We start from the raw sequence: 14694 nt of genomic DNA on the forward strand, positions 1-14694 counted from the left end.
AATTGCCCCCTCCTCCCCATTCACCGATCACTTGTCGTTTCAAGAAAAAACATATCATGACGAGATATAAGTTATCATGAGTTCTTGGCCGCATAATGGATTGAAAAATCTTAACCAGTTTCTCTTTTTTGCTCTTGATAACTACGTTCGCTGTTACGGTGGTGTGTGCTGTGTTAAAAACAAGCACTCCCTTTTCGACCGCTCACCTGCTTATCGGCAAATTCGCTCGACTAACCACAAGCATCGAGAGTACAGGACATTGGGCTCAAGCTGCCGGGCATTCAAGAGAAATGGTAAGTGTTTTATTTTTGTATTCCCTTTTTACTTGCCTTCAATTTTCACACGGGAGTTCGAGCAATGTAAAATGAGCTAACTTTGTGTCAGTGTGGTGGAACTTCTCCAGGATGGTTGCCGCATATTTAATGCTAAGTTATTTGTTAATAAGCGGCCTGTACACGCGCCAGCGTCGAGTAAAACAGTTGAATCCATTAATTTGGTTTATTGTTTTTGTGAAATACACGTTATAATGAAGCTTCTAAAGTCTGTGTAAAGTAGAATGCACGATGAGTGCGAAAGAGAAAGAAGCAGAGGACAGGATGATGATGGATGATGATGATTAGTTCATCTTCCTTCCATTGTCATGCGGTTTACTTTTTTTTTTTTACATGCGTCATTGTACTTTTTTAGTATAGGCCTGTTTCGCGTAGGTGCTCTAGATATTGTTCATTGAGATACGGTATATTTTGGTAAAAGCCACATTATGACACAATAAATTATTTGATTTTTAGTCTGTTAAAACTGAATGACCAAACTGATTAATATGATAGCCCAATGGTTGTGTAAGCCAGGGGTTAAAACTATACACTGCAAATATTGGGGAGTGATATTTACTTGAAAAACTTGACAAGTTTTTTTTCAAGTAAATATTACTACAAATTATGCTATATGTGAAGTGTAGTGAGTTTAACACTCCTGGTAAGCAACACTTAAAATGTCTGAGGCTGTAAAGTGAAAGTAGTTCTGTGATCTGATGATCTTTGATTGTGTCACTGTTTACAGGAGGAAGGCACAGATTTCTTTTCCAGTGGTGACACTTTTGACGGCGCAGGTGAGTTGGGGGACGAAGGGGTGGTGGGGGCTTAGTGGTGGGGTAAATCTAATTTGTGTCAGGATAGGCCAGTAATCAATATCACTACAAAATGCGTTTGATAAACTGTTCAATTAATCAAAATCAGGAATAAATCACAGATCCCTGCATTCTCCGTGCTGTAGGCAGAATCTACAGCAGGGGTATTCAATTAAAAGTCACAGAGGCCCACTACTAAAATTTCTTCCAATCAAAAGGTTCGAATCAAAGTCCTACTTCCCTTATTGTCTAGCCCAGTGCTTCTCAATTATATCCTGTCACGCCCCTCCTACCAAGAAGAAAACAATTCGCGCCCCCCCACCAATTTTTTTTTACATTTTGTACTAATGTGCATGTTCTTTGTATGTTGATGTTAGATTGTCAATAAAATATCCCTTAACAAAGCTAAATTGATAAGAAATATAAATTTTAGGACTATTATTGTGAGGAGTTCAAAATACAGTACTCTGTTGTGCAAATATTGATGAGATGATAAATATTTAGTTTTTTTTTTTTTTTTTTTTTTTACCAAACCAAACACAGTTATTAAAATGTACATAATATAGAAAAGACAAAAATTAGAGTCAAAGGGCTCAAACTCGTGTTGTTTGAGATCGCCTTTTTCGGTCCTAAAACAATGCATCATTCAGCCATACCACGGCGGAAAAAAAGCATCCTCAGGGTCCCACGTGCCCCCCTCAGCATGGGCGCGCCCCACAATTTGAGAATCACTGGTCTAGCCTATGTTCACATTTTTATATAGTTTTAATATTTAGAGTAATTTTAAATAGAGCACACTTATATACTAAATATTTAACAATGTTACCATTAAACACATTTCCCAGTCAAATAAATATAAGGGGTTTATTTCACATTCAAGAAAATGTAAGCGGCTCCAGGTTAAAGGATTTAAGGGCGACACTTGCAGATAAAAAAAAGGAAAATATCTCCTGCAGAAATAAATCAACTGCTGAGCATTGAGTTAATGTCTTTTCCCGTTTTTTTCCTGAAATCAAAGAGTTGTCCGCCTAAAAAAAGGGAAGGCTTAGAATTTGGTTGATTATTTCACATACCTGGTCTTTGTGTTTTCCTTTAAATAATTTTTGTTAGCCGCATTTTAGCACTCCTTCGCAACTGCCCTGACTGAACTTTTTTTTTTTTTTAATGTTTGCCCAAAATCCATGAATGATACTTTTAGTGAACATTCGTTTGCATGCCGCTGGCTGTAAACGAAAATGGAAAATGTAAAAATCCGCAAGACTGCACTCAAAGTTCGATGTTTTTGCGTGCTCTCTCCTCAGACTTCAGCAGACAACTTTGAGCAAAAGAGCAGTGCCTTGTTTCGTAGTGGCACTTCGTGTTGGTGCGACGGTTTCGGAGCAAATGACGCACACTGGTTTTAAACCGGCTGAAGCCAGAATGAACATCAATTTCTCCGTCCATTCATTTTTAAAACAACACGCATCGACCTTGCTAACTTTTGAGCAAGCACTCTCTTCATGTCTGCTGCACATTTGGCAGTGGATCAGAAACAAAAGATTTGATTGGCTCAAATCAGTGACGCATTTACCGTAATAGAAGCGACCACATTTGCGAATGTAGCCTGAAAAAAAATTCTGTTCGTGTACATTTATCATAAATTGGTCATGGGTCCAGTCCGAACCATCAGTCAGTCCGCATCCGGACCGAGGTCCGCCATTTGGTTATGCCTGATCTACAGTATGGTGTTAGATTTGTGTCACAATTACCCGCACGTAAGAGGAACTTTATTTTGTCCTGCATTAGTCAGGACTTTCAACAACATCATCAGGACTGGACTCTCTTGCAGTCCACTTTCTTTGAGAACCACCAAGTTTGACATTGTGGAATTCCTTATTCCAGGCCTTTTTACAGCCTTTTTGCATCTTTCTGCTATAGCTGGAAAACGTTCACTTCAGAATCTTTCTTGTTTCTCTGTTTGACTTTTATTTCCGCTGTCTTTTCCCTGCGGTGCTTTTCCCTCGTTCATATTTCTTAGCTTCACTTTTGGAGCCAAGGAGGTAGTGGCGATCTGAAGAGCCCATTTTCATACAGTCTTTATTCTTGCACATGTACTGGTCTTTACACCCACCACCATGGACGTGCCTCTCAAGGCACATACATCATTCCGTTTCGCAATACCTTCTTTTTGGGCATGTCTTCAGACCTTAAACATTTTCAGTAGGATCTTGTCATGGTGTTTGTGATTCTCATCTCCACAAACAACACAATCATTTATGGATTTAGTCGCAGCATTTTTTGTGTGTGTTAGTTTGTTATCCATCTTGTCAGAGCTTTTATGTGCTTTTGAGATGCTCAAGTCTCTTGAGGTTATCCTATTGCTCATTCAGAAATGCAAGATAATAATCAAAATGATTGACTTACGTGACACTATTTTTTCGATTGACCATAAAGACAAGCTTTGCTTTCTTCACAAATTCAGGAAGCTTGTTATTGATGGCTTTTACCACAAGTGGGTTCTTCATCGCGCAAGGGCTTTCTCCAATGTTTGAATTACCTCAACCATATTCCTTGAGAATCTGACAGAAAACTACAACAAATAAAATAATGTAACAGATGGAATTGAGCCAAACTTATCCTTTTACTGAGTGACCTTTGTTCCAAGTAGTTGTGCATCTTCAGTGAAAGATGTTTCGTGTACTTAGCATGGCTGATCATGGCTTTATGTATTTTTATTGTCTCGGATGCGCTAACTCTAATAATTTTCATGGTGAGGTGAAAGTTTATAATAAAGGCACATGGCTGCTGTTAGCTCATTAGGAACCTGGTTAATGCTCTTCTCTCATGTGATTTCGTTGCAGTTGCTGATGTAATGGATAGCTGTCATGTTGAACAGAACGTAAAGGTAGGATATGTTATATTTGAGATCTTAAAATGGAAAGTGGAAATTAAAACATGAAAATTTTTTAATGAGGTCTCCCCGGCAACATTTTTTTCATGTTATTCTGTTTTGGTTTAATTTTTGTTTTAACAGAGAAAAAGACAGACTTACTTACTTTGCCTTTGGCTCTCAATTGGCTTTCAACCTTATTTTTGTAATGTAATCTAATTTAATTTCAACACATGGGGAAAACCTTACATTTGTCCAGCTGAGCAACACACTCACATTCCTTAATATTCAGCGAGCCTTTTTCTTTGCTAACTTGCATAATAATCTCTTTATACTGATTGTTTATGGACAAGTGTAACATTAATTTACATCTCTCTCTCTCTCTCTCTCTCTCTGTCTGGGGCTGAATGATTTTAGGAAAAACTTGTCATTTTTCTGACAGATATTACGATTGCGATTTTCTGCATAATGTACAGTGACATTTACAGACATTACAGAGCATGCCATTATACCAGTAAAAACAATAAAAGCTATTACTGTAATAATGCAAAGACACTTCAGAGATTTCGTGAGCAGGGCCGTTTTTTCCAAGTTTTTAAAAAATAGTTTTATAAATTTGTATTTTTGTATTTATGTGTAATTGTGTATTTGAAATGTATTTTTTAAAGCCCAAATTGTTTTACATTTTGTACTAATGTACATTTTCTTTGTACATAAATGTCAGATTATGTCAATGAAATCATTGTCCCTTTAGCAAAGCAAAATTGCTTAAAATATATACATTTGAGACCTATTATTGTGTAGATCTCAAAACCCAATACTCTATGGTGCAAATATTATTGATGAGATTATAAATATTTACTATACGTTTGACATCGGACCTCTTCGTCATGATTAAGTCATCCGTTTACGTGTTCCGGTCGCAGAGCGTCTGCTATATTGCTATTATAGCCGTCATCTTATTGTGTCTATGCCTAGATACGTACTGATTGCAAGATAACATTTATGTTAATTGCTGCCGGCTTTCCACCCTAACGCGTTTCTAACCAGACTTCTGTGAAAAGTCGACTGTACAACTAACGCTATACTTTGCTTTTTGTTTGCCGCCTCTGAGAAAACGCTACGTGTTAGAGCGGTCGTTTATTTGTAATTATACAGCTTGATGCTGCTGCTGTGCACGGACTTTCTTATAGTACAAATAAAGTCCATAGTCCAGCGGCGCAAGATAGCTTGGCGCTGCGCACTCAAGCAGGGGGGAAAGAAATAACTTTCGGGGCTTCGGACAACAGCACAAGGCTTTTGTTTCTTTTTTTTTTTTTTCTTTTTTTTTTTTTGTGATCTGCTTCGTGAATGTGTGACGCAAACCGCAGCTTTGACGATCTCGATATTGCGTTGTCTGAGATTTCGGTCCCAAAACGATAAATCGTTCAGCCCTTTATCTCCCCATCCATCCATTTTTTTTCCCCATTGATTGCGGTTTATCTTCTCTTCCACAAGTTAACGAGCCCCAAAAGGTTTTTACATATTTATATTTAATTATTATTAATTTTAAATAGTAATACTATAATGTTAAATTATACAATACAACTTTATATAGTTTCACAACAGCGCAAGCTGTAACATAGCCTGTTATGTATATATAATAACATCTGGTGTATTGTCTGTTATACTTTCAAAATGCTTGAACTAAAATTCTAATAATTCCCTTTACAATTTTGGCAGTTGCAGGATGAAATAGTGGTTCCGCCCTTAACACGAGAAGAGAGTGTATTTGTAAGTATAGCTCCTATGTTCTTCAGAACATGCTTGTATTTGTAATTGTCAGATTTAAATGGAAGTCACAGGAGTCAAATTTTGTTTTGTATTGTCCTTTTTGTATTGTCAGCTTAATAAATTATTCTATTTTAGGGAAGACTTGTGATGTGAAGTTGCATCTGTTTTGATTCTTATGTCTCTGTCCTGTTGTAGTTGACCAAAGGAATGCTGGAGGACAACTCTGAAGTGTCACTTTCCAATGACAGCAGTGGGGATGAGTATGTACCAGCATCATCAGAGGCCAATTCTGACGAATCATCAGAACAAAGCAGAGATGAAAAAATACATTCCAGGGAAGAAGACTCTTATGAACCCCAGCTAAAAACAGGGACGCACGACAATCTGACGTTGTTTTCTAGCAACAAAGAGGATTTAGGGGTATCAAGATTGAAAATTAAGAAAAGACACAAAAAGAGCGACAAGAGATGCTCAAGTTTGAGTGAAGATGAAGATTCTAATGATGGAAGACTGAAGACAAAAAAAAGGCGCAAGAGTGACAAGAGATATTCAAGTCTAAGAGTGAAGACCAAAATAAGACCCCAAAAGCGTGATAAGAGTTGCTTAAGTGTGAGTGAAGAAGACAATTCAGGTGAATCAAGACTGAAGACCAAAAAAAGACAGAAAAAGAGTGACAAGAGAATCAAAATTTCTCGAGTAGAAGACGACACAGATGACTCTATGTTTGAAAGAAGAAAGAAAAAGACTTACACTAGATTTAAAACATCCTATCATAAGGCACGGTCTGATAAAAAGTGTGATTCTCCTGTTGTAGCTAATGTTACAAAAGTAGATGGATCTAAAAAATACCACCAGAAGAAAAACTACTGCCTTTACTGCAGGGAACCACAATCAAAAATTGCACGACACTTGGAACGGAAACATAAGGATAAAAGTGAAGTTGCCAATGCAGTGATATATCCCAAAAAGTCGAAGGAAAGGAGAAATCTGCTGGATCTCCTTCGCAAGCAGGGAAATCGAGCACAAAACATTGATGCACTCACGAAAGGAGAAGGGACACTGGTAGCTTGTAGACAACAAAGTGAAGGCAAGAGCAATCCAAAGGACTATCAGCATTGTTTTGCATGCTTTGGGTACTTCAAGCGCAAGTCTATGTGGAAGCATGCGAAACGGTGCGTGCTTGCACAAAGTGTTCGCAGAACATTACCGGGGAAAACAAGAATACAATCACTGTGTGCTTCTGCTCAACCAGCACCTAAAGATGTGAGCACGAAAGTATGGGCCCTAGTGAATAAGATGACTCAAGATGAAATAACCCTTGCTATTAAAGGTGATAAATACATCATGAAAGTCGGAGAAAAAATGTACAACAAGCACCGTGAAACTGCTTCCCAGCACGACAACATCCGCCAAATTATGCGAGGACTGGGGAGACTTGTGATTTTCGGAAGGACAGTGACCCCTCTAAAAACACTGGAGGATTATATTAATCCACAACACTTTGAACATGTAATTCGAGCTGTGAAATTAGTAGCTGGCTTTGATGATCAGATCAATACATTTGAGAAACCCACACTAGCTACAAAGCTAGGGCAAAGCATCCAGAGGGTTGCAGACATTATGGAGGCTGTAGCCCTCTCAACACAAAACAACGAAAAGAGGCAGGTGGTCGAAGAGTTTAGGCGTATGTACAGTCTAACCTGGAACGAAATGATTTCTTCTGCTGCGTACCGCACACTGGAGGAGAAGAAGTGGAACAAACCGAAGCTCATACCATTAGCAGAGGATGTCAAAAAAATGCACATGCACATGGCGGACAAGCAAAAACAATATCACCAGCAATTATTGTACGAAAAAAACTCAAGGAATTGGAGCAATCTTGTTAAAGTTATATTAGCACAGATAATCTTTTTCAACAGAAGGCGCGAAGGTGAAGTCTCGAAGATGAGCTTAGAAGTATTTATCACACGGGATAAGTCAACATTTAATGAGGATGTTGGAGACGCCCTGACTGGACTGGAAAAAAAGCTTTGCCAACATTTTGAGCGTGTAGAAATTCGTGGGAAGCGCGGCAGGAAGGTGCCTATTATCTTAACTCCTGCTATGGTGCAGTCTCTCGAGCTACTTGTTGAGGAGCGAAGCTCATGTGGTGTTGGTGAAAATATGTATTTGTTTGCTAGACCAGGGTTTGGAACAAGACTTCGTGGGTCTGACTGTATCCGGGAGTTGGCTAAAAACTGTGGGGCCCAAAGTCCTGCAACTCTGTCTTCCACTAAACTGAGAAAACAAGTGGCCACTCTTTCAAGAGTACTCAATCTCAATGACACTGAACAAGATCTTTTGGCAGACTTTCTAGGACATGACATCAGGGTGCACAGAAAATTTTATCGCCTCCCCGAAGGAACTTTGCAATTGGCAAAGATAAGCAAGGTCTTGATGGCCTGTGAACAGGGCAGACTAGGAGAATTTAAGGGAAAAAGCCTGGATCAAATCGTGATTTGCCCCAATGGTAAGAAAATTATTCTAAGGATAAGATGCCTTTCCACCTCTATAATTTAAATTCACTGGTATTTGACTTAATCTGCCTTTGTTTGTCACCATAAAGACCAAACTGACATAATGCAAGAAAGCTCTTCATCTCAAGATGATGATCTTGGTGCTGCAGCAGATATGTCAGGTATTCTTCTGATTTGTGTGCCAGACAAGAAATTTTTTTTGTAAATTAAAGTTATGTTTCATTGACGGTCGGTTTGCATGTAAAAATAACATCAGTGCCAAATTGAATGTTTGCCAGGAGGGGAACAGGTTAATCAGAAGAAGAAATGTGCTTCAAAACAGAGGCGGCTTGCACAGAAGCAAGGCTCAGCAGGTAAGAATTTTGCATGTTGATTACGTGTCCTGATGGTCGCTAACTAATATGTCAGTCAAATATGTCCGTCAGCTCTATTAACAGTAATGTTGCTGTATAACTTTCACCAACAGATAGGTGGTGAATGTTCCTGATCTAGTGATGCCCAATGGGCTGATAAACGGAACCAATATATCTTGAGAATTTCTGCCATGTTTTCTCTGCCTATGAGGTGTCAGTAGGCTAGACAAGCTATCTACATCATTTTGCTCCTGATTACTATTTTCCAGGGGAGGATCCTGGAAAAGGTGCTTCAAAGCAACAGCTTGGACAGAATCAAGGCTCTGGTGGCTAGAATTTTGTTTTATGTGTCCTGTGTTTCGACATGAATTTTATTGCTTTGTTTTATGAATGTTTCTGTACAGTGACGCTGGATGGGCATACAATTACAAAAGTTGCAGAGGCTCATTCTTTCTCCGAGGTCATTTTCTATGAATGTTTTCCAGGCGGAGCTTCAGTTCTTCGACAAAAACAACAACCTGGAGAAGAACAGCATTAAGGTGTGTGAAACATGGCTTTGACTTTTACATTTATGTCACTGGCTCACCAAACAATGAATATATTGAGCTGAAAATTGAGAATTTTGACTTGAAAATTAAAAAAAAAAAAAAAGCGACTCGCAAAAAAGAGCCCTCTTGCAACGAGCTAGGGCAATGTTACTCAAGTAGTGTTGCCCAATGGGTGGATAAATTGTACCAGAATGAAAATATTAACTCATGCCTTGTTTTCACCACTTAATGATATGACAATAGGCTAGTGATGCATTGTAAATGATTTTATTTCCCATGAATATTTTCCAGGAGAGGAACCTCCACCTCAGGATAAGAAAGGTGGACAACTTGGACAGAAGCGAGGATCACGAGGTAAGAATGTCCTATCATTTTTAGGTCTCCTGTGCCTTGTACATGTAAATTAAATTATTGTTGTAGAAGTTTCTAGACACTGTAACTGAATAGCAAGAGGGAAACAAAATGCTCATTTACCCTTTTCATGCCAGACACAAGTTACTACGTCCAGTCTCTTCTGCTCGGCAGGGATAGTTACTCATTGCATTGCCTTTGCCTTACAAATAGTGTTAAGATGTGAAAATAACCTCCTGATGTTTCATGGAGACACCCCTAAAGATAATGTTACGTCATTGCCGTTTATGTGGTGACTACAGTTATGACAAATGTGCACTTTTTGCTTTGTTTCAAGTGGAATTAAATTAAAGATAAATATAAAGCCAATACCGTGACTCATTACAACTTTGCAGATTCACGGACAATCAAACAGTTGTCTATGCCTGCGTGAAGCGAATCAGTAAAATCAAGGATGTACATATGTGAGCCGGCTGTTCAGATTGTGGTTGCTTTGCAAAAAATCCAATAGGACCACATATAAAAGCAACCCAGGTTGGATTTGAAAAAAATCTTAATCAGACTATCACAAAAAACAAGATGCAGGTCATATATGGGCAAAAAAAAAACATCCAATCCGGGTTGCATTTCTCTTCAATGTGAACCTAGTCAAACAGAACAGTCCAGTTGCAATTGATTCAATGCCTTCAGAATAAAATGACCTGCATGAATGAGAATATTCACAGGCAATGACCTGCAGATCACCCTGAGTTGACGTAAACTCCTCTTGTAGTTACCTAGTTAATCTGAGTAAAAGAACTTAAGAAGAAAAATAAGATGATAGCCTAAAGCTGGTGTGGTAGGAAAAGACAACAACAAAAAATGTAAATGAAATCGTACTGCACAAGTGAACAGTTCAACACCTAATTAACATGAAGTGAATTTTCCTTTCCTTTCCTCACCTTCCAAATGGAATGCCTTGTCTGTTTTTTTAATGATTAATTCAGAATCCTCTTTTGCTGGTAGCATCAACAACAAATGTGTCGGCTGTGATTTGTTTGAGAACAAAAAGAAGCTATCAATAAGGATAAATGTATTGTGATGTATTTATTTTATATATTATAAAATATATATTTTTTGTAATATCGTCGCAGCCCCGATTATATTCACTGACAACCTATTCAGGTCAACCCAAGTTCTTGGAAAACAATAGGCACAGAGACTACACCTATTGGGCAGGGAGGAAAGTCAAGAATGTCTTTAATTTCCAAAGTATCTGTGCTTTAAGTGTTTTTACTCTCTTTTCAAGGTACGAATCGACCCAAACGAAAGTGGTCAACTGAAGAGGTTAAGGCTGTTGAACACTCTTTGATGGACTTTATACGCACGGGTAAGACCCCGGGAAAAGCAGACTGCGAGAGATGCATCGCAGCTTCCCCGGGAGCCCTTGCTGAGAGGGACTGGAAGGCCGTTAAATTCTATGTCCACAACAGGATTGTTTCTGATCAGAGGCTATAGACACAGGTCACCACTACTTTCTCGCTGTATAATGTGCTGCACACACTGTATAATGTATATATTTATTACGTATAATAAATGACATCCTTTGATGACATAATAAGTCGGTAGGAGAAACTGCAGACTTGTCTCAAATTTGATCTATTTACTTCATTTATTATTTTTATTATTCATATTATATTATTCTTTTATTTAGTGGTTGCTCTTTTGTAACTTATTTTAAAAAAACAGGTGTAAGTGTCATCATACCGTCGACATCAATAGGATAGTTAATTTAGTTTAATTTAGATCCAACATATGGCTTACTTTAAAGAGAATTGAGCTTTAAGCCCCTCACTGCGCGGCTAACATTTGCAACTTGAGCAGCAAACGTTTGCTTTTGCTGTTGAAGGAAGCAAAATGCTTGTTCATGTCAGGGTTTATTTAACATTTGCCAAATGTGGTACTGTTAAAATACATTGTCCACACCCAAGTTGAGAGATGTATTTAATTCTGGTGATGCCAAGGAAGTGTTGTCCAAAAAAGGTAGGTATTTATTTGGGGGTTTTAAAGGTTATATTCTTAGGTAATATTGTGACACTGTTAATAAATATATATCTATTTATCTATCTATCTATATATATATTAATTCGGGGATGTCTCATTTGTTCCTATGATGTCTAAAAAAGGTGGTCTTAAAAAGGTAGGCATTTTTTGGGGGGGTGGTCTTAAAAAGGTAGGCATTTTTTTTGGGGTGGTCTTAAAAAGGTAGGCATTTTATGGGTAGTCTTAAAAAGGCAAAATCTAATGTTATATTGTGATACAATTAAAATAGATTTTTTTCCAAGTTCAAGGATGCCTTTCATTTGTTCCTGTGATGTCTAGAAAGGGTGGTCCTGGAAAGTAGGCATTTTATGGGTGGTCTTAAGAAGGTAACAAATGCAAGAAGGGGTGTGTGTGTGGGGGGGGGGGTGCGTGTGTGTGTGGGTGTTTGTCTTTGCACTATTGTGAGGACCAGTATCTGACAGCACAATCATAGCGTGGGGAGCCAAAACCTGGTCCCCACGAATTTAACCATTGATTTAGTCATAAAATGACCTAAGAAGTGTCCTGTCAAATTTTCAAAGGTAGCCCCAAGATGCACAAAAACCAACATTTTTGTGTATAACTGTGTTTGCTCTATGCTGCTCCTAGTGGCCGAAAATGGTACTGCACCCACACACAAAACACACGCTTACACACACAAAAAAATCAGTTCTTAATACAATGCGGGGACACCTTGCGCAAGATGGCTACAGCACACACAATAATTTAGGTTTTCATGCATTGTGGGTTCACCTTGAGCAAAATGGCTGCAACAGGAAGCGATCTACCTAACTCAAGATGGCAAAGTCATGGTTGAAGATGTGATTGAAATGTGAACCTTGAGCTCATCTAGATGATGGTCTAAGAGCTGTCAACATGGAGTACAATGCTACCAACAAAGTAAAAGGAGCCTTACGAAACATGTTCCTGCTGAAAGTGATAAACTGCACAATGTGATTAGTATGTCAAATCAAGTCAAATTCATTTGTATAGCCCTTAAGCTCACAAAGTCTCAAAGGGCTTCACATGCCCACAATCCACATCCCCTGATCTTAACCCCCTGGAGGGCAAGGAATAACTCAAAAGAAGTATACAGGTACCAAAGGATGTTGGTTTTTTAAAAAAGATTACATTGACATTTACATACAATATTCACTACATGGTAATGAAAGCTGAAGAACAAGCTTATGCCTACCCCACCATACAAAATAGTACAGCAGGGGCATCCAAACCTTTTGCATCAAGAAACTCATGTTAACACAAAAAACAGAAATACTATGCAGTAGAAATAAATATGAAAATAAGAATCATCCCTACAGTACAGCTGTCTTCAATCTGAATTCATTCACTGTGGTGTTTGTAAATGCGTTTGTGATGTGTCTTTGCTTGTGTGAAGCACATTGTGCCTTGCGAATGAAATGTGCTTCATAAATTAAGCTGCCTTTCCTTACCGCTTGTTCTGGACTCCATAGAAAAATAAGTTTTTAATGTCAATGTTACATTACTGGGTAGATAAAAAAAATCCAATAAAATGGAAAATTTCAGTCAATAATGTTTGTGGTTTAAACTATTAATCCATCCATTCATCCATTTTCTACCACTTATCCTGGGATGGTTCATGGTGGCAACATCTTTAACGGGGAAGCCCAGACTTCCCTCTTCCCAGCTACTTCTTCAAACTCTTTCGGGGGATTCAAAGGTGTTAGCAGAGAAATTCCTCGGGCCCCCTGCCAGTGAGACAAGTACGGGATGCCTCACCAAGGAGGCGTCCCGGAGAAATCCTAAACAACTGCCCGAGGCTCCTCATCTGGCGCCTCTCAAGTTAGAGGAGGAGCAGATCGTCTCTGAGTCCCTCCTGGATGACCAAGCTTCTCACCCTATCTAAAAGGGATATGTGGAGGAAACTTATTTTGGCCGCTTATATCCAGGATCACATTCTTTCGATCACGACCCACATCTGGTGACCATAGCTGAGGGTAAGATTATAGATCGACCGGTCTATCGACAAGGACCAGAATTCCTGGAAGCATTTTGTTTGAGTTCGGCAAACTTCTCCCAAGCCTGAATTTTTGCTACGGCGACTGCCACAGGTGCATTTCGCTTGGCCAGCTGGTACCCGTCAGCTGTCTACAGACACCCACAGGATACACTCAGAAAGACACCTTCTCCAGCTTGTCGGCATCCCGCTCCACTGAGGTCCAACAGCGGGTTTGGGAATTGCTGAAATGACATCTACCACGACCACAGCTCAGATTGGATGCTTCAACAATTGACCCATGAATCATGGTCCACTCTGACTCAATGTCCCCCGATTCCTCCAGGACATGTTCAAAGTTCTGCTGTAGGTGGGAGTTGAAGCTCTTTCTGACAGGGGATTCTGTCAGAAGTTCCCAGCAAACCCTCACAATAGATTCGGGTTTGCCAGGTTGGACTGACGTCTCCCACAATCGTCAACGCACCACCAGGTGTTGATCAGTTGAAAGATCCGTCCCTCTCTTCACCCGAGTGTCCAAAACATGCAGTCGCAAATACGATAACCACAAAATTGATCATTGAACATGACATGACAGTCACAGAAGTCCAATGATTAAAAATTTTGTGGATCAGCACAAACAACATTCAGGACCCGCCCCCGAACTGAAGGCGGAGGGAGGCTTCACTCTCGTCCACTGGGATGAACGCCAATTTACAAGCACCAACCCAGGGGGAATAAACCCACACCTGCCCTGGAAATATCACATTGGGGAACTCCAGAGTGGAACAGAGTCCAAAACCCCTTGAGAGGACTGATACCAGAGCACACACTGTGTCTGGAGCCGAGTCCGACTCTGTCTGATTCTCAAATAGTGGGGGGGCGCGGTGCGATGCTGAGGGGGGGCGTGTGGGACCCTGGGGGACATGTTTTTTTGCATGGTTTTGGGACAGAAAAAGGCGATCTCAGACAACGCCAGTTTGAGCTCGTCAAAGCTGTTTGTGCCCCTAGTTCACGCAGTACTGGTTTTAAAAAAGTGTCGCCCTGTCACGCAGTACTGATTAAAAAAAAAAAGGGTCGCGCTGTCACGCAGCACTGATTAAAAAAAAAGTGAAGTGATTTCTT

At 39.5% G+C, this 14694-nt stretch overlaps 1 protein-coding gene across 1 annotated transcript; it reads left to right on the plus strand.

The window, feature by feature from the left end:
* The first annotated feature begins 92 nt into the window (after positions 1-92).
* LOC148315666 (uncharacterized) lies at positions 93-9175 on the plus strand. The gene is made up of 9 exons (XM_088287421.1): positions 93-293; positions 1060-1108; positions 3967-4010; positions 5718-5768; positions 5964-8277; positions 8374-8445; positions 8563-8637; positions 8907-8963; positions 9042-9175. The coding sequence occupies exons 1-9, from the start codon at positions 291-293 to the stop codon at positions 9173-9175; spliced, it is 2799 nt and encodes a 932-aa protein (XP_088143547.1). The 5' UTR covers positions 93-290.
* The last annotated feature ends 5519 nt before the right edge of the window (positions 9176-14694 follow it).

The sequence above is a fragment of the Idiotropiscis lumnitzeri genome, unplaced genomic scaffold, assembly GCF_059441095.1.
Source record: "Idiotropiscis lumnitzeri isolate Australia: NSW breed Sydney's pygmy pipehorse unplaced genomic scaffold, RoL_Ilum_1.0 HiC_scaffold_63, whole genome shotgun sequence".
Lineage (NCBI taxonomy): Eukaryota > Metazoa > Chordata > Actinopteri > Syngnathiformes > Syngnathidae > Idiotropiscis > Idiotropiscis lumnitzeri.

Excerpts from the sequence above, each read along its gene's own strand:
- LOC148315666 (XM_088287421.1), top strand. Across the intron at positions 1,109-3,966 it reads TGACACTTTTGACGGCGCAG|TTGCTGATGTAATGGATAGC; the intron begins GTGAGTTGGGGG and ends ATTTCGTTGCAG. Across the intron at positions 5,769-5,963 it reads CACGAGAAGAGAGTGTATTT|TTGACCAAAGGAATGCTGGA; the intron begins GTAAGTATAGCT and ends GTCCTGTTGTAG.